This window comes from Diadema setosum, chromosome 21, assembly GCF_964275005.1.
Source record: "Diadema setosum chromosome 21, eeDiaSeto1, whole genome shotgun sequence".
Lineage (NCBI taxonomy): Eukaryota > Metazoa > Echinodermata > Echinoidea > Diadematoida > Diadematidae > Diadema > Diadema setosum.
In genome coordinates this window covers 11,414,325-11,438,726 of record NC_092705.1, presented here as the reverse complement: position 1 = coordinate 11,438,726, position 24,402 = coordinate 11,414,325, and the positions used below count along the sequence as shown (strand labels likewise).

At 36.1% G+C, this 24,402-nt stretch overlaps 1 protein-coding gene across 1 annotated transcript in view; it reads right to left on the bottom strand.

Moving 5' to 3' along the window:
• Nucleotides 1-4,372: 4,372 nt before the first annotated feature.
• Nucleotides 4,373-24,402, bottom strand: part of LOC140244964 (phospholipid-transporting ATPase IF-like) — a 100,547-nt gene continuing 80,517 nt past the window's right edge. The window contains exons 30-32 of the mRNA XM_072324572.1: nucleotides 16,772-16,910; nucleotides 10,471-10,547; nucleotides 4,373-5,645 (exon numbers count right to left, since the gene is read on the bottom strand). Coding sequence (XP_072180673.1) covers nucleotides 5,532-5,645; nucleotides 10,471-10,547; nucleotides 16,772-16,910 — 330 coding nt within the window. The 3' untranslated portion in view covers nucleotides 4,373-5,531. The remainder of the gene's footprint in view (nucleotides 5,646-10,470; nucleotides 10,548-16,771; nucleotides 16,911-24,402) is intronic.

The following is a 24,402-nucleotide window of genomic DNA, read 5'->3' as shown; positions in this document are numbered from 1 at the left end:
ACCTTTGACCCCATGAACCCTACATTCTCTAGATAATCACTTCCAGTCAGTATATGTACACGTATACTATGTTCCATGAAGATACCTTGAACAATTTTCCAAGGTATGGAGAAAAAAAAAAAGTTTTAATATTTTTACTTGACCTTTTGACCTTTGACCTCATGACCCAAACTTTCACCAGAGAATCTTAATTGGGTAATACATGTATACACTAAGTTTCAAGAAAATATCTTCAGGCATTCAATAGATATGGTGGAAATAGTGAAATTTTATGTATTTGACCCTGACCTTTTGACCTTTGACCTTTGACCTCATGACCCAAACTTTCACCAGAGAATCTTAATTGGGTAATACATGTATACACTAAGTTTCAAGAAAATATCTTCAGGCATTCAATAGATATGGTGGAAATAGTGAAATTTCATGTATTTGACCCTCACCTTTTGACCTTTGACCTTTGACCTCATGACCCAAACTTTCTCCAGAGAATCTTAATTGAGTAGTACATGTATACACTAAGTTTCAAGAAAATATCTTCAGGCATTCAATAGATATGGTGGAAATAGTGAAATTTTATGTATTTGACCTTGACCTTTTGACCTTTGACCTTGAGCATGTGCACCCAAAAGTTGATAGGCACAACTTCACCCCCTAATACACACACATGGCAAGTTTCATTAGGATACCTCAACAGGTTTCGATAGTTACCTTGTCCACAAAATTCATTACGGACGGACGGAAGGACGGACGGACGGACGGACGGAAGGACGGACGGACGGACAACCCGAAAACATTAGTACATGTATACACTAAGTTTCAAGAAAATATCTTCAGGCATTCAATAGATATGGTGGAAATAGTGAAATTTTATGTATTTGACCTTGACCTTTTGACCTTTGACCTTGAGCATGTGCACCCAAAAGTTGATAGGCACAACTTCACCCCCTAATACACACACATGGCAAGTTTCATTAGGATACCTCAACAGGTTTCGATAGTTACCTTGTCCACAAAATTCATTACGGACGGACGGAAGGACGGACGGACGGACGGACGGAAGGACGGACGGACGGACAACCCGAAAACATTAGTACATGTGTACACTAAGTTTCAAGAAAATATCTTCAGGCATTCAATAGATATGGTGGAAATAGTGAAATTTTATGTATTTGACCTTGACCTTTTGACATTTGACCTTGAGCATGTGCACCCAAAAGTTGATAGGCACAACTTCACCCCCTAATACACACACATGGCAAGTTTCATTAGGATACCTCAACAGGTTTCGATAGTTACCTTGTCCACAAAATTCATTACGGACGGACGGAAGGACGGACGGACGGACGGACAGACAACCCGAAAACATAATGCCTCCGGCACCACTTCGTGGCGGAGGCATAAAAACAGTGTACAGCAACAAAATTAGTCAAAACAGAGTGAAATGAAAAACTGATTGCCACATACTCTATTAAACCTTAAGTTGCACAAATACATGGATTTCATTCTGAATTTTTCTATTTCCAACAGAAACACAATTAAAAAAAATCAATCTTAATCAATTTGCTGTTGGTACAGGAATGACATTTTGGAGATGTCACTGGCTGCAGGAGATGGCATTTGGGATACTGGATAGCAAAATTGACTGCTGTTAATGGGAATAGTATCAAATACTGTATAAGGGGTGACACAGGAGGAGAAAACATTCAAGTAGGGAGACAATCGGTGGAGGGGATAGCCATTGTTACAAGGATTCAGGCATGGTAAAGGGATAACATCTGGTATAGGGACTATATATTAGCACAAGGTATGTCTAAGAATGGAATTTGGTAATGGGAGTGGCTTATGGTATTAGGGACAGCAATTGGTATAGGGAACAGGGAATGGTAAAGGGATGGCATTTGGTACAGGGACCATGCCCCAGTGCACGGTACACTTTGTACACCTAAAGGAATGGCATTTGGTAAAGGGAGTAGCTTATGGTTTTAGGGATGACAACTGGTTTAGGGACTAGGATATGGTAAAGGGATGGCATTTGGTATAGGAACTAGCATAAGTACACCTACAGGAATGGCATTTGGTAAAGGGAGTACATGTAGCTTATGGTAAAGGGATTGCAATTGGTATAGGGAAAAGAGATGGTATTTGGTATAGGGAATAGGATATGGTATAAAGTATGGCAGTAGTTATAGGTAACAGGTTAAGGGATAGTTTGGTATAGGAAGTAGCGTGTGGTAAAGGGATGACATTTGGGATAGGAAAAAGGGGATTGCATTTTGTGTAGGGAATAGGGAATGGGAAATGAATAGCATTTGGTATTGGGGATGGTGTATGGTAAAGGATGGCATTCGTATAGGAAATTGTGTATGGTAAAGGGTTGGTATTTGAGAAGGGACAGCAGGAAATATAGAGATGCATAACCTTCGGCATATGAGATGGCAAGCAATAGGTTTGTGGGTGTGGGGGGGGGGGGGGCAATAGATCCAATTTCCTTCAATTCCTCATGAACTGATGTATAATCATAGTTAATGTGACACTGGGCAACCAGAGACCCAATGGTATGTACGTATTTCCTCTACCAAAGTGCTCTGTTTGAATAAACTGCATTTGTGTCTACATCATGGCTGAAGATGATCAGCACTAGATGTATAGCAGAAACAAAGGGCATAGAATGTATGTCACCAGTAACCAAGCCCAAGGACTGAAAATGCAACACGCAAGGCAGCACCTCGGTTGTTGAGCTGAACTAATGCAAGGTTGACTTGACTGTGCATCACATCACGTAACGCATGTTCATTGAAACTACATTTGTACAGATGCAATATACTGTAGCAAACCTATGGATCCTGTGCTTTGCACATTTGATTTTATTTTTGTTGTTGTTCTTGTTGTTGTTTGTTGTTGTTGTTGTTGTTGTTGTTGTTGTTGTTGTTTGTTTGTTTTTTGTTGTTGTTTACTAAATGGTCCCAGCATCGTCCACGTTTGTATTTGCTTCCCTGTCCCGATTAGACAAAATCTTGAAACCATTTTGATGAACAGCATATAGGAACTACACATGGAGTCAGAGCTGCACTCTTGTGCCATACAAGACACATCATCATAGAAAGACATTAATTCCATTCCTGATCAGCATTTGATTCACACACAATTTGATTTGGTCTAACAGTGGTAACGTCACAGTGGTAACGTCAAGACACTTCTAATTCTGTCTGGCTACAAAGATTTGTCAGATGAAGGCTAATTATAAGATGAATATATTACAATACAGTTACATATTGGCTGGCAATGATGGATGGCAATGAATTGTCACATTTAAAGTGTTGATATCAATATCTAATATACAGGTCTTGATGTACAATGTTCTTGGCACAATACAAATTTCCACAATGTTACAAAAATATGACTGCTGTCACACAGTATATTGGTTATGGTATGCCAAGCCTTTGGAATGAAACAGATGATTTTTTTTTTTCTCTGAATGTTTTGGGTGATCGAGAATGAGACAGGTGATTTACACAAACTATTCACTCGATGAATAAAGACACTATTTGTGTTTGATACAGAATACCAGTAGTTGATGAACATGTGAAAATATATTTACACACTTTTTTTAAGCCAGCACTTGGTGACACAAGTAGGAGGCTCCATGAAATAAAGAGAGAGATTAAAATTTAGGACAATATTGTGCTTTTTTGTGTGTACAAGAGGCATCCAAATTACAATGCCAGTTCAAACTTGATTTGAATTGCACTGAATTTACAATAACCTTTCCAGCCATCACAAAACTTACAATTCAAAAATGACAAAAATTCCATGTTTGTAGGCCATTTACCATTTAAAATGAATTTCTGCTATCTTTTTCAAGACACAGACACTACACTGTATGAGAAATTTAGTCTGCATTCATTTGGGAAATGACATTGTATATGGTGGAAAAGCCATTGTCAGGAGGCACAAAAATGCTGAGGAGATAATTACCAAGAACTCAATATATATGACATCACAATAGTAACGGATGAGAAAAGGCAACAAGTTTCATACAGGCCTTTACACATTGTCCACTCTCTCTCTATACTTTGAAGGCAGCAGCATCCCATGTGCTGTTTACAAGCCTTGTATACTTGTGGTACTGGGTACAAAAGGCCTATTTGCACTGGATATTTGTTTTCTTCTTTTTGGTTTGGTCGACGATTGAAAGACACTGCAAAACGACGTCGGTCATTTTGTGAATACAAGCTGCTCGAGTCTTGAAACAGAGAATATACAGAAGAGTTCTACTAAGGTGAAAGATCACGGATTACACAGGGTGAAAACTACATGTATGATAATTGAAAGGCAAACGGTAACTTGAAGGACTGACTAACATATACCTGGATTTCCAAATGCTTGATGAGTTTCATAATGGGCCAAAAACGATACAGAACAAAACAAAACAAAAACACAATCCAGGTGCGTGTACAAACCAGAAAGGCTCACACACTGCATCTCTTTACTATTGTTAAAGTAAATCAAGACATACAGTGTTAGATGTGAAATTATGTAAACAAGAATATCATGTATACAAGGGGGGAAATTACACAAAATCGAAGACCGTCATACAGTCTTTTTGAAATACAATCAATTGTAACACAAACAGTGCAGCTAAAGACAAACAAAAAGAGAGAAAATTCAATGGTTAGACAACAAGGAAATATGACAATTACTAAGAAAGACAAGAATTGTTCAATTTATCAAACATGTCAAACAATTTGACGCACAACTATTATATCAACATTGTAAAAAAACAGTGATCATGCTCACAATCATGAAAATGCTCCTGCACTGTTATGAAAACGTGAAGGCAGCAACAGCTGGTAAATCTCTGCCATTTGACCAAAAAAAAAATTAATATAGTCTGTATTGTAGGCACTGTCAATGGCACGTTCTATCTATAAAAGTATAATAAAATGCTCAAAATAGTCTTCAATTTGTCTTAGTCTCCTCTTTGGTATCAAAAAGGTAGTACATAATGGCAAACTCACAGGCCTACAATCAAGTAATGACATCATTGTAATAATGGTAGTACTTTTACTGAGTTTGGACACAAAATGGATTAAAGCTAAAACACACTGCAGCAATCATTCCTGCAAGTGTTCTATATTTTACGATGTACTGAGTAAATATTTTCATTAGCTTTCTAACATTGCAGCTCTTTACATAGAGATGGAGATGATGATGATTGTATGCATCTACATGCCAAACCTGTTTTACATGAACTTCATTGTTCTTTTAAGAATTGCTTGGCACATGGGCTTGAGTATTTGTTAATCTCTGTACATCTTGATACAATGAAAGACTTTCCTGGTCTGGTTTATGTAACTCCTGATTTCCTGATGATGATGAGAGAATCGATGACGTGACTGCAGATTTGAATAGATGAATGATTTTCTCTCACAAAGGCTTCTGCAGGTGCAAATACGACAGAAATTCATATTCTGTTGAATACATTTTATACTCGGGACATGCGTGCTCCCTTCCCGCTCGACGTCCTCCATTCAGTGCAGGTTGTTGTTCATCCTCTGTGAACTGCTCGACCTCTCGTAGGTTCCCATGGTAGCCGCTTCCTCCATCTCCATGGCTGGGTTGAGGTAGGCTGTCTTACCCGATGACTGGTATGGAAAGAATGCAAAAAACAAGACATTATCAAGAGTTCACACATTTGTACAGCACAAAGTGCTTGATCAAGACCTTGGCATACTTACCAACCGCTGTTATGTTCACATATTATGATAACTGGTGATATCAACAAGTAATATGGGATTGCCGGAAGACACATTGCAGAGATTCAACAAAACAAAGACAAAACAAAAAGAATATCAGTGCACAAGATTATTACAGATTGTTTTGCTTGAGACGTTGTAAAGCTGCTATCAGGGCATTAATTTCTTATAGCGATGTTGAAAGAAAAAGAACATGCACATAATTTTATTGTTATACTTGCTAGCAAATTCTTGATGCAAAATAAACCAAGCCTTGCATGCATGCACAAAGTATACCATTAAAAAAAACATTGAGCATCAAAATTCACTGCAATAAAGTATGTTAAACTTGCATCAGTGCACAAACAGACGCATTTCCGTCAAGGTCATACATGCGTGTAGTTTATGTATTCAGTTCCTGTTTGCCCCACAGATCAGTAATACCAATCTCTTTCACACAACACTTTTTGATGGCCTGCATTCAATATAAAGTTAGCTTTAAAATCAAAACACTGGTTTAAACTTGGTCCATGGACTATACAAAAATAAGTGTGAAATAGGCATATATACCTTTCACACACAATTGACTGCCCACTTTCATTATTGAATGTCTGTTGGCATACATGATATGTTTAGTATGCCCATTGACACAGTTGAGATTTGCAAACAATCCATGGACTAAATTTAAACATCTTTGTGAATTTAGGCCAATGAGATTATAGTTTGCACATAAGAAGTCTATGGCCAGCGTAAAAAGCCAACCAGCCTAAATGTTATTCTTCAATTCACCGAGGTCAGTAAAAATTGTGTGAGAAAGTCTTCTCATATCAGTTCCCCACAAAATGACATTATTAAGTGCAGAAACACTGGTCAAAGAAATTGTGGTCTTTTTTGGCGAGTCTTTATTGCTTTTGAAATTCCACTCACTGGAAATTAGGAACCCCGCCAAAACATGGCACATGCCACAGAACAGCCTTTCCTGCACACCATAATTCTTCACTAGTGTGAGAAATATTAGGAGTTTAATACACAGCACACAAACCACAACATTGCTTGGAAGGTTAGTGATGAAAACATCTGGTGCACAGCACTTTATTAACTCAGAAAACCGTACACTAGGATTAAAATCTTCCTCGGACATAAAGGGAATAAATGGTTTAGCCGCATTTAACTGAAAATACACAATTGCACTCATGATCAATGAATGCCATGAATGTAACGCTGATGAGACTTCTCGAACATTGGTAGCCTATACTCATCCCATGCTAACAATCCTTAAATGCCTTGCAAAACATATTATGCTGATAACATCAGAGGTTAAAGTAAAAAAAGAAATAAAAAAAATAAGAAATACCAAAATAAAAAGGAGAATGACCAACCAAATCTATACCATCCAATTCATAGTTCTGCTTTAATCTTGGTTTAACAACAGAATTTGGATCAATTTCTTCTATCTGGTGGAACATGATCTTAACCAAGGAGCCTTGCATAAACCTGACAGCAATTCATGGCAATTTGAATATCGTGTACAATTTTTTTATCAGGAAGAATGATATATCTATTCTCTTGGGTTTCAGCAATTAAAGGGACCTTCAGCTGAGTATTGTTATCTTGATCAACAATGCTGACCCTTTAAGCGTGATAAACCTGGTGAATGTTTCTGAACATTCGTGCTCAAAACAATTCTGGTGCAAATACGGCTCAAGCTGGTATGCAACAATTGTTCTGTTACCTCCATTCTTCTTCCAGCCAGCAAGATGCTACCTGCAGGTATTGAGCACCCCACATACATGTATCTCTCAGACATACAAACATACACACAAACACACACAGACACATACACAAACACACATGATATCAGTAAAAATCGACATACATTGTAGGCCTACTCATACAACAGTGGCCCAAATTGACATGTAACAGCAATTCTGTACAGCTTGAATGTGTGGGGTGTGAAATAAAACATTAACATTGCCAAAAGATACAAAGAACCATGCATATCATACACATTGTACCACATTCAATTTTCTGCAAAGAAAAAAAATACAATCTACACATTATACCAGCACTATGTTTATATCTTTAAAGCAGACTATCTCATCAAATGAAAAAAAACAAACAAACAAACAAACAAAAAACAAAAACCAATGGTCTAAAACAATATTGGTTTATGTTGGATTCAAATACCTAGCTCTACTCAAATCAAAACAACAAAGAAAGCCAAACAAACAAAACATGCAAACAAACAAAAGGAACCCCAGAGGACTCGACACTCACCAGAGATCCAACACATATCAAAATTAATTTACATTATTGTGTAGATGCAACTTCCCTGCAGTATACCCCAGTGTGGTATCTCATGGATTGTATTGTAACAATCCCCAGTGGATTTCACCATTACTGACAATGTATCTAGTTTTTACCTATAAGGGTATCCATGCACAACACAACTTACCTGCCCCTACTGGATAGAGAGACGATAAAAGAAATACACATTGCTCCAGTTCTCAGTAGCCATGACCTAAACGTACTGGGGTACCACCTGAAGCATATGAACAATGTTGGTGTCCCACTCCCCAGCCCCCACCCCCTTCCCCTGCTCCTAAAAATGATTCCTACCAATTTGAAGATCTGATGAACGCACTCTATAAAGCAAACATTTGCCCCCAAAAAAGGCAACTTCAACATTTGGGCCTCATCTCAAATGGTTAATTATACCCCCCCCCCCCCCCACTTACTTGTTCAGTTGGGCTACCACTGCCACTGTCCTACGACACAGCTGATGTTCTTTACATCTCTAACATGAGTATCTTGATGAAAACATTTTGTACTAGTTCTGATCCGGAGAAGATCATTTCAATCTGGAGAAGATCTTCTGAAACTTGTGGTACTCGGATCACTTTCGGGCTTTTTGGGCATTGCCCCTATGCCCAATGGGGGACACCTACACTTCTCGCAGGGCTATGTTCCGCTAGGAATAATTGCTACCAAGTTTGGTCGCAATTGCACCACTAGTTTCAGAGAAGATGATTAAAAACAGACAACAGATGTCAAACAAGTCATGCCGCATGGCGATAAAAGAAAAAGAAAATTTATTGCAAGTGCAACAGCTCACATGAGCTCTTGGCTCAGGGAACCTGAAAAAAAGTGCCCAAAATCTGCAATTCATCAATGAGTCTTGTGCAAGGTGTGTTAGCAACAGCAAAATTAAATCACAAATATTTCTTAGGTTTTTTCTCCCTTTTCTTTTCCTGCTGACACTAAAAAAAAAGATAGTATAGACAACCCATAATGCATTACATTTTGAAAATATAATTCAAGCAAAAGTTTTAAAAAATAGTGCAAATCAAAAACAGAAAAGAAAGGTCCATCCTTCAACCGTAGGCACATCAATACCAGTAGCATCCGAGACCACCATACAACAACTTAAAGGAGCAGTATTAAAAAGCAAAGAGTTGCATGCAGGTGCAATATTTTGCAATCACTTTGTTAGGATTAGAAGACAATAATGCAAATAACATCAAAACACAAAGACAGAAAAAAAAAAGAGTTCCTTGCTGCTACAGAGTTGCTAGGATTTCTTTGTCTTTTTATTTCAATTTATTTCTTTGTAAGTCCTGAGAGGTGACTATTCTAAAGCATTTCAACACAGAGCACTTTGATACAACAATGATCATATTCACAGCAATGAGCCTCATTGAATACATCCTTAGCGCCACATGAAACAAGAAGTACTAATAAATTCAAAATGTTTTTGTTGCCAGCATGATTGACAGTTTGACATAATGTTTATGCTTCACTTCTTTTTCTTTCATTCAAAGCTGACTAAAAATAGTTTCTGAGCAATAACACAGTTTCACTCTGATATCGATCCTTTTGTATAGAATAGCTGTATGAAATATCACTTGACAACATTTCATAGTTTTACAATGCAGCAATCATTGGAGTGGTTTTGAAATCATTAGCAGTCTTTTTCCTACTCACACACAAACACAAAATAATGTTTTGAGCTGGAAATTATTGTTAGTACTTTTGATGGTATACGAAATTAGAAGCATGCAAAGATGAGAGAAAAGAAATATTAAACAAATAGATAGGTGAGAGTGTTAAAGGGTGTGTACAGTTCTGGTTGAGGTGAAGATTTAGCTTTTAACGTTTTGTGCGATATTCAGAAACCACTCTATGAGATGTCAAAGAGCATGCAATTCTAAGGGGTATCAAAAGTTTATTTGATGAAAATCGGTTTTGAAATGGCTGAGATATCCAAAAACAATGTGAAACAAAGAGATCCTAATATAAGGCGTGGCCTGTTGCCTTTTATTATTATCACTTTTTTTGATATCTCAGCCATTTGAAAATCAATTTTCATCAAATAAACGTTGAATCCTTCTTAAAACTACATGCTCTTTCATATTTCATAGGAGGTTTCTCATTATCTCACTTAGGAATGTTCAAAACATGAATCCCCACCTCAACCAGTACAGTACAGTCCCTTTAAATGCATTATAGTGTTAGGGAACCCTTCAAGAAAATGCACACATGGGACTATCAAGGTGCATGGGGTGTGAGTGCGTGTGTGGGGGGTAGCGGGGGAGGGGATGGCTCGAGCAAAGGGTGGTGGGGGGAGGGGGAAGAACGGTTCACACTAATCACACAGACATGTGCCACTGCCGCACATACATACATTGTATATGGGACACCTAAAATCCGTGCAAATCCAATACACTCTACATACCTCGTCCCATATCAAGTTTGAAGGAGAGGTTGAGCGCTGCTGCTGAGTGCTGTCGACAACCCGGTTGGAAATTGTCTCTGTCGAGGTGAAATACAGACGGACAAACAGACAAGCAGACGGTAACAGGTGTATGATGAACCCGTACATGTTGTTATTGGGACAATGTTGTTATGCATGGAGACAATGTTACTGCAACAAGATGGTACAGAAATAAAAGAGCAGGCGACAGGAAAGCTGGGGGGGGGGGGTGAGGATAGTTTTATCAACAGGTTGTAATAAAAAAAAAAATCAGTCATAAATATACCCCCATACACACTATGTGTGGGTGGGATATAATAAGGGTAATTGTGAACTTTATTCTGCCAGGACATGGTAAGATGCTGGAGAAAAAACAACAACAAACAAATTGGTATCAAAGTTTCTTTAAAAAAAAAAAAGCATACATGAGATTTCTTCAAAATTGAATATTGGTAATTGTATAAATCACTTTCGAACTTGGAGAAAAAATATGCTCTTTATTTTTGTTTGAATATATCTGACATACAGAGCACAAAGTATGCCCAATACTGGATATTTGATATTTTCTTTAAATGTGAACTTCCAAGGAAGGATGTGCCTTTAAATTTACAAAATCTGCATGAAAACACAGTATTGTCATAGGTCCAGTATCAGATGGGTTTGGGGGACTGTCTTTTTACAAACAGTAGACTGCATGTTGGCACACACTACTTTCTGAGATGCTCAACCAAAGTTTCTTATTTTGATAGTGCATGACAAAGTTTCTGAAAAGTCAGAAAACAAATTTTCTGAAAAGTCCACAAGAGACTTCCTGACAGTGAGAGATACGGGACCTGCTTGAATAGTGTACAGTTCATCGGCTGAGAAGCAGAAGGGCTTTATTGCAATTTGGGGGTATTGAGTTATTGGTATCATGTTGTAGAGCTTGATCTCTACTGCATTATGGTGTCAATTTTAAATTATTTTTATTTTCAGTCAAATATCAAAAATTAAAACCACAAGGATGCTACAAGTATTTTACCTCACATTTGAAACAATGCTTATAAATCTATCAACTTTTCATTAGATAAACTTTTTATATCATGAAATTTCATTGTGCTTTTAATTCATGCTCAAATCTTAGGTCATGATAGCGCCCTCGTGGTTCGAAGAATTCACCGCTACCCAGCTGTATGAATGATGAATGGTGAGGATCTAGAAATGAACAGTCATGATCACTGATAGAGGAGTATACATGTCCCAAGGACGCACAATGTCATGAGATACAGTACACTGTATATGGACACACTCACTCCCAGAGGTCAAAGATGTTATTATTTTGCATTTCAAAATTCACAGCATACCATTCTGGGTGGATTGCAATGCAAACCAGACTAAAGAGATGTGATTATCATCCATTTCAGTTTTAACAGCTCACAGTGTCAATATGTTTAGTTATCAATGAAAGAAATTTGTTTCCTGTATATACATGTACACTGTTCATCTCTTTAGTGCTTTCAAAAGAAAAAAAAAACAAACAAACAACAAAACAAAAAATACATGAATTCAATTCTCTGGTCTCTTGCATTATTTAAATACTCCTCAGACAGTTTTCATGAATTATTGTTTGTCTAATTGGCCAGATATATCAAATGCTAAATCAAGAAGCAACATGATAGAGCAACATGACAGGTAATGCCTTGAAAGTGGGCATTGCTGAATATCATTGAGTTACAGCAAAGAAATACCTGCATGTTTAGATTCAAGGCAGATACACTGTAAGGCTCTTTTTTTTTCTCTTTTTTTTTTCATCACAAGACAATGTTGCTTCTGGATGATTTTGTTTGAACATTTGACTGGATGTCATTATGTCTTATGAGAGACAGAGTTTATAGTAACAAGAAATTTCAAAACATGAAAAGAAATACTTTCAAACATTGCCATGGTTATTATTGCTTTCAGATTTACAAAAAGTAAAAACAGCAACAACAAGTGGGAGAAAAGAAAGGATACATTACCAATGATTAGTGATCACACGAATGAATAATGATCGAGAAATGTTATTCACAAAGACAAACAGCACTTCAAAGCGTGATGGCTGATAAAAATGCTTTCTGGTACTCAATGCATATACATGCAGGGCTGCCAACGATCACACACTGGTATCAGAGAGATTCCAAAGTGCAATCGGGGAGATACTTGTGTGTTTGGGTGCATCTTGATGGGCATGGATAACTCCTCAATTAGGGATACTGTTACTAAATTTATTTGTCAGGAGTTGAGGAGATACTGCATGGATATAAGAGTTCAGAGTTCAATCCAATTTCAGATTTTTTTTTCTTTGCTTTGCCCAAAACCCACTTTTCAGACTTTATTGCACTTCAAATGCCTTGAAATGTTCACCATTTAGTGCTCTTTTAAATTTACTTTGTCATAAGTTTCAGATCTTTTCAGACTGTTTTCTGCAAGTACTCTCATTCCCCTGATAATGTAAAGGGGAAGTTTTTACGTGCATTACACTTTTCATAAATTTCGCAAGGAACCAAGATTCACAAAAGAAATAAAATGCAAGTGGAAGTGTTTGTCAACATGATGCACTGAATGCCAGTGGCGATTAGTGAAAGTTTCATGCTGCAATTTTTTTTTTTCTGCCATCAGCTCCCAATTTGTGAAAGCTTCATGTGGCGGATGTTTTCTGGTTTTACAGGACCTAATTTTTCAGGGAGTCTCCTAAAGAATAAGGAACACTAGGCAGCTCTGCAGTACGCACGGCTCATGAGATGAACACATCAAGACAGAACAATGCAAACAAAGAGACCAACACTTCAAAACCTGCCGACAAGCAACATCAGCAGAAATTATAAAAGTGAATGTTATGCGCACACAAACACTCTAGACACAGGAACACCAAATGATGATGGGGTACCCTTATAAAAATGTTCAGTCAGACGTCAAAATGGCAGGAGATTTTTCTCATCCCGCACTGCATGTACAATGTACCTCTACCACTCCATGCGAGTTTATGTGAATCATTCCCAGCTTGGAATTCATCCATTAACTCTTTTGCATCAGTTTTTGCTTATGTACAAATCCTTTTTGTGATTTTCTATATAATATTCACAATCTGTGCTTGCTATCATAATCTAAATAGGTGAGATAAGTGTTTGGGTGTGTATCATGCAAAGATATCAGCATTTAATATGATTGGCTCATTAACATTGGGTGTTCCTTACCCACTGCAATAAGAAATTATAAAGCCAAGTTCTTAGAATGTTACTATTTCACTTTAATTCATTGTCATCCAAAGTTAAGTTCATGCTTTCAAACATTAGACATTGCAATAGAAAAAAAAAAAAAGATTATTTCACAAGAAATCATAAAAGACTGTAAATAAAAAATTGTTAATTTAATTCATTCTAAACACATATTCATAAGCCTACAAGAAAATCAGCTCAGTCTGTATTACTTTTAACACAAAGCCTATTTATCAATGATCAGTATTTGACTACACAACTGAATATTAAAATGTGCTATAATACATTTCAATTTTCAATAAGAAAATAATAATAATAATAATAAATCATTTATCAAGCACAGAAACTATGTCTATATATTCAACTGCGCTTCAAGAGCTCTTAAATTCCTATGTTGCACAATGCTGCATGGGAAGTACAAAAAGAAATAGGCCCATGCTAAAACAAACAAGTTTTCACTTTTGATTTAAAACTGTCTAAAGTCTGACATTTCCGAATGTCTAATGGTAATCTATTCCACAACCTAGGGGCTGCACAAGAAAATGATCGGTCACCTAAGGTAACTTTTGTTTTGATTTGGGGTATCTGCAATATCAATCTATCATTTGTACTGCGGAGATTATGGCTATGAGTCTGAGATTTAAAGTTCAATAATTCACTGATATAACTAGGGGCCTGACTGTGTATGCATTCATGCTTCATGAACACATTATCACCAGATTCCTCCAACAGTGTTCTTTCTTTTCTTTTCTTTTTTTTTCAAAGATGGGAAGGCAACACAGCAAAAGGCAATCACAACAGATACCTTCACAAATCTATCATAACTTTACGCACTGCAAACAATAGAGGGAGACTGCAAACTAAAGAACGTATTTGAGAAGAAAACACACACAAAATGTCTTCATATCTAATCAACATACTGCTGGAAGTGGATAGCGATGATGAAGGATGACGTCGGGAAGGGGCGCATTTCATAAATTTGTATCGGCATAGATCTCATATGAAACTAGAAGCAGAGGGATAGGGGGAAAAATGGCAACAACGACAAAATGACAAATTAAGACTACCACAAGCATACACTCAGGCGATTCCCATATTACGCAGTCCTCGAGACTGGCAGTTTTCTGTCATTATATTGAACTTTTGTTACAGTTGAACAAATAAAGTAATATATAAAGATACATTATAGATAATTTTGAGACCATACATGTAATTCTTACTTTGTTCTTTCAAAATTTCGCTCTGACCATTGTGTTCATTTTAACGAGAGTGCACTGTACTAGCCATTGCTTACATTAGACTGGAGCATCCAGCATTGAAATGTGTGCACATTTTAGCAAACGACATACATGATCTGGAAAAATTGAATGGCCCTAAATTCTTACATTGAATGCTATATTTTGTGCATGGTCTTAAAATTTAGACTGCAAGCTTTCAAATGATGTACATAAACCTCTCAAATATGGTAAATAAGCATGACCTTTGAAATAAAGATACGCTGGTCATAAAGTCATATCATTATGAACCTCAGAACGAAAATAACAGGAATTTTAAAAAGCATGCCAATTTTAAGGCTATTGTGAAATCAAATCCTTCATAGCAGTTTTTCTGGCTGTGGCCCTGTGTTACAGATTGTTTCTTCTTAAGCTCATGCCTGAAACAGTCACAAACTCTATATTAAAAAAAAAAGGACTGATATTCTTCTATTTTTTCATGTCAAAAACTTTTGTAAGAGGACAGCATAATAACATTTATCTCCAGTCATGCATAAAGTGTAAAAAACATAACTGTATACGATCAACTTTCATTCAAATCAATGCTAAAAGACTATTCTACACTGTCCAGTCCTACTTCTGACCCACAAATGTACATGTGGTACACAAACACGCAATGACTCAGAAAATAATACCAAATGAACTGAAAATTATCCCGCTCTCAAGTTGCCAAATCATCCTCAACAGATGTTCTTGTGAAAACTATTATTGTGACTTATTCGCAGTTTTATTCTATGACTTGGTAGGTGTTTCCCATTCATTTCATCCACAGTAACAGTGTACATTTACATGCACCAGTTTGCTGACTAAAAAACAATCATATGAAGGGGAAAATGGTTTGATTCCAATTTTTTTCTTTTTCATTCTGCACCATCAGATTAGTCGTAATATTCAAACAAGAAAAAAAGTGAGTATTAGGGTTAGCATACTACACTGACACAAATGCCTTTTTTTTTCAGTTCAGACTTCTTGTTAGTACATACAATGTACATGTATATCCACTTAAACACATAAATTGATACGGTACCTTGTTGTTGTTGTACTGGTTTTTTTTTTATCAATTTTTTATTTTTTGCTCTTCCAGAGTTTTGAGTCACTTTGAGAACTACTGGTGTATCTAGCAATAACCTAAAGAGGCTGAAATATCAGAATTGTAAAAAATGAAAACAAAAATCTGGCTAAAAGGGAATTTTCTTAGCATGAATTGACAGACATGGCATATATCACTTGACTGTACAAATTCATGTAATAGTCCTTGTGACCATCATGTTACTAAGCAGTATAAATTAAGTTAATGCAAGCTTCCATGTCTACAGTGTATGTTGCAAAATTTGCTCAATGAAATATAGATAGAAAAGAAACATAAATTTTTATATACACAAATGTTTTTGTGTAACACATATCAAACAAATCTATTTAGCAGAATCATATTGCAAAAAAAAAAAAGACCACATATATCTAAAAACACACACATGTAATACTGAAACAGACATGGCTTTGACGATGGTATTTTGCTATATACTGCAGCTGCAAGTGTACAGGCACACTATATTGTGGCTAGCAAACTAATGCATGCAAACTGCAGGGAAGTGAAAATATAGGGCTGTGTGATGAAAGGCTATGGAGAACCTTTATCACACATAACTATCTATAGAGAGATCAGACACGAATTCTACGACTACTCCACCATCTAGCGCAACCAAGAGACAACCACCTACGACACCCACATCACAAAGACAGCCGTACGAACGGTAACGGCCGGATAATACGTCCTACCTAGGTTGGCATTGCTGCGGGTCAGCTCTGCATCAGACTGGCTAAAGCTACTCTCCAGTTTTCCAGAGTGCCGGCGGTGCCACCGCACGCACCCCATACACGATCCGCCCGACGCGCCACACCACGTGGCATTCTTTTCCTTCACGGATGTCAACCCCAGTCGGAGTTTGTTTGTTTTTTCCGTAACGTGTCGGCATGAAAATCATCCCCATTTGATATATGGGAGAACGGGATAAAGCAAAAGGGGGAGGAGCGGAAAATAGTTTCAATGTAGAGAGATATGGTGAAAACAGAGAATGGGAGAAAAGCGAATGGAGCAATGCAGGAAAAAAAAGATGAAAACAATTTATAAATATGAATGGCATGACTATTATGGAGAACAATTAGTTGGTATTAAATCATGTTTAAATTCATGGTTTCTTGTTGTTTTTATCAATTCACAATTTGAACATACATGTGAATGGAATGTTGCATTCTGAGAGCACAAGTTAGAAAATTCAAAACAAGCAAGAAGCATGTGGTATGATAAAGCTTAAATTTGTACTTTATGAGCAATATGTCACACTATGAATATACAATGAACATATCATGTGGTTTTTTTTATATGCAAAAAGAAAATAAGGTAATCTACAAACTGGTAGAATATGCAAAAAGTATAAAAAAAAACAAACTGTTGTTGCATTACATCTAAAATACTTAGAATACATCGTCATCATAAATCATAAGTTTGCTTCATATGAAAATTCAAACCTATAATCTAAAAAAAAAAATAGTAATAATAATGAGAAATTGATGTCATTATGGGTCAAGTGAAAAAAGTGTTAACAAAGACATGGGAATGTGTCATGCCCTCGAATGCCATACACGTAAAAAAAGTGGTGGCAGCATGCACAAATGAAGGTTGTCATATTAAACCGGATAATGCAAGCCATGATGTGGGAATATCAAAGGAGGGTGATGGGGGAGGGGTGGAACCAAAACGTGCTGTTGTTAATAGAGACACCATTCGGCGGGCTATTGGGGGCGCCAGTCCTTTGGCAAGAAGCAGCACTTGCTATTAACATCTAGATTTCTTCACAATTACATGTATGATGTGCAGGGAAGGATATTCCCTACTATTATGTCTCAAAGAAGATTGTTGTTTTTTTTTTAATTCATTTCAGTGCACACCTGCAACTGTACTCTGACAGCATATGTAGACTACTCTATCAAAAGTAGTTGCAGTTATGTACAATGTATGGAACAGTTTGACATGCAACAAATGCATGATTTACACAACATTATGCCAATGTCACTTTAAAAATGTATACACGGAAGAGATACTACATTCTGTCTGCAAATTCAACCAAAATTAATTTCAAAGAAGCCCAAAAGGGGAATGTCAATCAGTTGCAACAAAACATCTCCCACTTTGCAGTTGAGTTCTAACTTGCTAGGCTTTTACCATTTCTACATTTTTTTTTTTTTTAATTTTGGGAAATCAAACTCACATCTTAAAACATGGGTATCTTTTTTCCAATTCAACTCTCCTCTTTGTGGCTAACACACATTCAAAGGTGTTACAATGTGTGATTGAGAAGTGTGAGTGTGAATGCACAACCACCTGATATCATGTACTGATGTGATGATATACACTACAAAATGTATTTTTCTCTCAAAGATTGAGCATGATTCCAAGAAATTGTCTATAAAGACATGTCAATGAAATGACTGGGAAAATGCCACAGCTACACTTTATTTCAGTTCCTTTCATTTTTTCCCCTTCTTCTTTTAGAGGTTTTTAGAGAAAATAAATAATATCAACAAAAGTATGACGCACACTCCCATATTTGGCCAATTAGAGTAGGATATTATACAGAAAATGGGAAAATACAATACTTCTTCCATTGCAGGAATTAAGGAGATAAAAGAAATTTCTTTTTAAAAAAGATAAAGAGATAAAAAGGGACTAAGCCAGAGTGCTTGGATTAACATACTGTATACGCCAAATTTTTCGTGAGGTTTTTATTTTCGCAAATTTCGCAAGTCAGCTGCTATTCGCGAAATTAAAAACACGCGAAAATATCGACTCTAATGCCGATATGAATGTGACGTACGCGTATACATTTCTCCATTCAGGACAGGACTCCATGATCGCGAATTTAACCACTCGCGAAATTGTCGAGAAGTCCCGATTCACGATAATTTAGACTCGCGAAATATATGGCGTATACAGTACAACGTCTCTCAACTGAGAGGAAAGATTTCCAAAACAAAACAAACATGTACAATTGTACATGTACATGTAGCTATCAATAAAAGAAGTTACCTTTAAAATAAAATAATAATAATAAAATAAAAAATAGGTAAAATTCTATACTTCGTTACATGGATAATAACTGTGATACCAGTTACCCATTTGACATAAAAGGGAAATTACAGGAATAAAGTCAACTTTTACCCAACATACTTTTCCATAAGAAAAAAGAAAATAAAGTATGAAAGGGCATAATGCGCCACAATCTGTTTTCAGAGAAAGTTTTTAAAGGAGGAAGGGTAGAGATGCCTATGAAGGGCCACCAAATCTATAGGAATAACAGCATGCATTTACAAGTCCCCAGGAAATTAAGTTGCACAATACACATGTGCATTGTTACAATGAACCAACAATGCCAAAAAATGGGAGCCAATATATATTCCCTGGGATGTTTTTGTCAAAAAGTTGGTTATTTTTCCCCAAAAACCACTGCTATACAAAGTTGAGGGAAGTTTTAAGGGTTTAATACTGTCACCACTTTACCTTCATTGTGTTTGTCAGTAGTGTATGTGAACCTGAAGTTAAGTAAAACAAAACTTGATGTCTTTAAACTCTTGTTTCAGATCGTTTTAGCAACTTTAATACAAAAGACATGATGATAAGCAAGAAATTTCTTAGAAATGTTCTGACTTTCCATTAAAAAAAAAAAGAAATGGCCCCCCCCCCCCCCCAAAAAAAAATGCTTTACACTGATGAAAACACAACTGTGAAGCAATAAAGAAATCACAATTCTTACAGGCCTTGCTCTTCACATTGCTGGAATAACATACTATAATCTTCATCATCATCACCACATAAAACATAATATGATTAATATATTATTGATTTATTATATTATTATCCATATACATGACTGTATTGTGTATATTGTGTTTAGATACCTAGATCAATTTCACTGCATCTTCCCAAGCTGTCATTGTGTTCTATGGTCCTTCATTAAAATTGAAGGCAGTCCACTATCTTGACCAATGATCGTGACCACTGATCTTGGAAAACTGACCTTCAACTCACTTAACACAGATATGGAATATCTTTTTCTATCCAGCATTCAAAAATGACATCCCCTATTACACTTTCTCTGCTGAAGTTACAGTTAGAATGTGACAATTTGAGCTACAGTTTTATAGTAGCATTTGGCATCAACCTTTGACCTTTCACCCCTGCCATTTGACCCAAATGATGATTACACATGTATACACATATCACTCTTCTCTTCCTACACAATTATACCATTCCTCGTGGAAATTAATGGCAGGAAAATGAAAATTCTGGCCAAAGTGCAGGGACTTTGATCTTGGCTTCTGACCTTCAACCCCTGTCATTTCCTCAACAACAACAACAAAAAAAAATTCCTTACTCAAAGTGGTGTACCACATATTACCAATGGACATTACGATATCTTCAGCAAAAGTACAGTCACTTACATTAATGTATGCCCATGACCTTCGATGACATCATTGCATGCAACTTATTTTTATTTCTATACTTTCTACAAAATTATATCACCATACACTATTTCTAGCGTGATATAAAGCTGGAAATTATATTTCTAACCAAAGCCTACAACCTTTGACCTGGAGGGATTTTTGAGAAAAATCTCATTAGCATACATCCATTCATTTAGCATACTTATAATTTGTAGGCCATGTATCAATAAAAGCTATAGTCAACAAGATCTGTGGCATATAGACAAACTGATGATCTGAAAACAAAATATTTCTTTCAGCACACTCATGGAAAGGAGGCACAAAAGCAAGCAGGAATCCATGCATTTCATTCATTATTCACAATACATCTGTTCCAGTGTGCAAGAGGTCTATCATCATTACTATAATTATCCTTAATGCATTCAATCTCAAATTGATTACTCAGCGAAGCACTGATGTGATGCATCTCAGATATGGCAGTAGTATCACTCGACTTTTCTGCCCGTATCTGCATCAATTCATTCACCTACATCAGGAGAAGCAATTTGTATGATATCAAATACTGGTAAAGTACAAAAAACAACAACAACAACAACAAAACATTCAAAGACCTAACTCTGGTTTCAGTACCATTACCTGATTTAAAAAAGCTTCTCTATGTTTTTTCTTCTCTTCTCGTAGCCAATCAGGGACAGCATGCAGTGCTTATTGTAATCTCTGTGCATGAGATCATGTTAAAATCACGTCAGTCAGAGTAGAATGGGGCAGGCAGCTTAATAATCACAGTCGCAATCACAGATGCTGCAGCTAGGTATGGTAAGCACTGCTGCTTGGCTATTAAAAGCATTATAGTGATGCAGGCAAATCTTGCTGGTCCAATTGTTAAAAGGCCATGTGTGATCTTATTAATGAAAACTAAAATTTGACAAGGACTTTGTAGTAGAAACTTGTCACACAGATGCTGGTACAAAGTAAAAGAGGAGAAATCCTCCCATTTCTTGTTCATGCAAATTACAAAATAACTAGAGCATCATTATATGTTTTTTTTTTCCTCTGGTGGCAAATAATACCCTTTGCACATGTTATGTAACATCAATTTCTGTAAAAGAAATCATCACTAAAATTCTGAGTTGCATTTAGTGCAACTTTCCATGGCCTCTGGGCATCTACACATTCATGGCAATACACTCATGCGTCAAATTCAGTTATGTCAATGCAGTGCCTTAAGTACATGGACAGCATTACACAAGCAGGGAAAAGGGGGGAGGACAAATTAAAGGGAATATCCTTTCAAAAATGCAGTTACTGAGGTATAAAGCCATGAAGAAAAAAAAAAACAGTGACAGTTTGAGCAATGCCAGAAAAAAAAAATAGACTTGTGATTATCTCAAAACATGTACAATAGCTTGGAACAATGAAATAACTTTGGAATCTCATATGGGACAATGTGGAAATTGGAAATATGTCTTGGACAATAAATGTGAACAAATTTCATATTTTCAAACACGATTATTTACTCCTTAAAGGCATAGTTTACCATTTGCAGATGAAACAATAACCCAGCATTAGTGCTTTAAAATAGTTCTAAAATGTGAGTAAGAGATAGAAACAACCACTGTAAAAATTTGAATAGGTAAAATTGATGTTAAGTATTGTTAAATATACAAAATGTGAACAATAGTTACAATAAAAAAAGTTTCCAGACAAAACCGTCTACAGTTAAGGTTTATTGAGAAAAATACATATATCTCCTTATATTTTTGCTTTATCGTGAAAATTTTATATGATAGGATGTTTTGTGGTACAACAGACCTACACATATATCTTGAAAATTTTTTTAAATCACTGTTCCCAAAGGTAAACATGACTTTTAATTCTGTTTAATCCTGCAAATAAAAGTATCACGTTAATCTTGTTCTCTATGTATGTCCTCCTCGTAAAATACACAAGTCATATTCAATGAACAAGTGCTGAAGAATCCTCAGTGTTTCAGTGTACACCCCGTGTGTTTGGCAAAGAAAAAAAAAAAGTATATATAATATTAAGGTTCTTCCGAGATGTTACTGATATATGTCATGGTCATGATCTCCACAAAGGTAGCATAAACTGCCAATTTTACTAAAACTCAGTTCTCAAGAAGATAATACATATAAAATCCCTCTCTAAACTAATAATTGAATTGAGTTTGCTCAAACCATTCTGTTATTATATCATTAATGTTTCTAGTGAGTGTGCAAAATATGCGAGGGGGAGGGGAAAGGGGAGGGAAGGGGTTTTCCTTAAAAACAAGGAAAATATGAAGTTCCAGATGAGATATATATACCCTAGTTTGACAAACTGGTCCAGGAAGGTGAGAAGAAGGACAAGACACTGTGGAAGATAAAATGGATATTTAGACACAAATCATACAATTTATGATGGAAAGCAAAGAAGAAATTAAAAAAAAAAAAACACAATGTAGTGGACAGATGGAACGACACTCAAACGAATGGTAAAAATGTTGATTGTTGTGCATTTAGAAACAGATCAACACAACATTTAGTATGGAAAATGAAAATCAGAGTATTTAAAGATCTACTAGAAATTCACCATCATTATAATTATGGAAGAAGACTTTGTAGAGGAAGACTTTAGTTGACAAAAAATAAAACTCCTAAAACATTATGTCTACACTCAACAGGTTAATGTAAAAGTGGAAATTTTCTGTTTGTTTGTTCTTTTGCATTTTGCGTGACCAGAAATATGCATGAAAATAAAAGCATGCGAATATTTTTGTTCGTTATATGTACCACTACTGTATGTTAGGTCTTCATCCTGCCGAATTAAAAAAAAAAAAAAAAAGCTAAATATCCAATTTTACAGTATCACATGTACACTGTATTCCTTGTCATATTTAACATTCAGATTCGCGTCAGCGCTATTAAAATGCTTGCAAGTCTCAGAGTGAAAGTTCATATGAGAGAACTACAAGAAAAAATTAACAAGGGAAATGAACCCAAAGAAATGCTAGTTTGCCTATCAAAAACTGTTCAAAATCTCTGCACAATAAAAATCAAGTATTTGAGACTTAGTCAAGTCCTGATGACAATTTCTAATGAAGCTATTTGTCCCTGTCCCTACTCAACAGCAGATATCAGAGAAAGAGTCTAGTGGGCTGTTATTTGTCAAAATGGAGGGCAAAAAAAAAAGAAAAAAAGTTATGAAGATGAAGGATTGACTGTCCAAAAATTTCATGTAGTCGTCATGGATAAGACCTGAAGAGAAATGTTCTACTGCAAATATCCATATCATTCATCACTGTGAGAATAACCAAGAATGGTCTCTCATCCACCTTGTGTCGGCATATGCACTCCAGTCTTCAACAGCAATGTTCTCCCGAGTCCGTTCAAAGTCAATTGACTAATTAGTTCACTTTTGTGTAGATTTCATAAAAAATTGGGTCTTTCAAACACAGGATTGTTAATCGCCGACTACGACATGACACAAGACACCTACAAATGTACACTGTAGTTAATGAGCACAAGTGGAAATACAATGTATACACATACGTATCGTATGTATATACCATGATACATTGTGGTTGTATTAGAGGTTTGATACCCCACTGCGAGCGACTGGAATTCCCTTCCATGCAAAAGGCAGTAAAACTTAGCATAAATGTTACAAACATGTATTATTATTATTTTTTTTTTTTGGTCTTCTTCTTTTGCATCATTAGAGTAATTGGGAAGATAGCGATGAAAAAGGAAAAAAAAATGTTCTAAACTCTATATAATTTTTCAGGCATAACACACATCCGTCGAAGAGTAAACCTGTCTTACAAAGGAGAAATACAAACAACCAATCTGAATTAGATGCAGGTATGACACCATACAAGTAAAGAAGAAAAGATGAAATCCAAAAAAAAA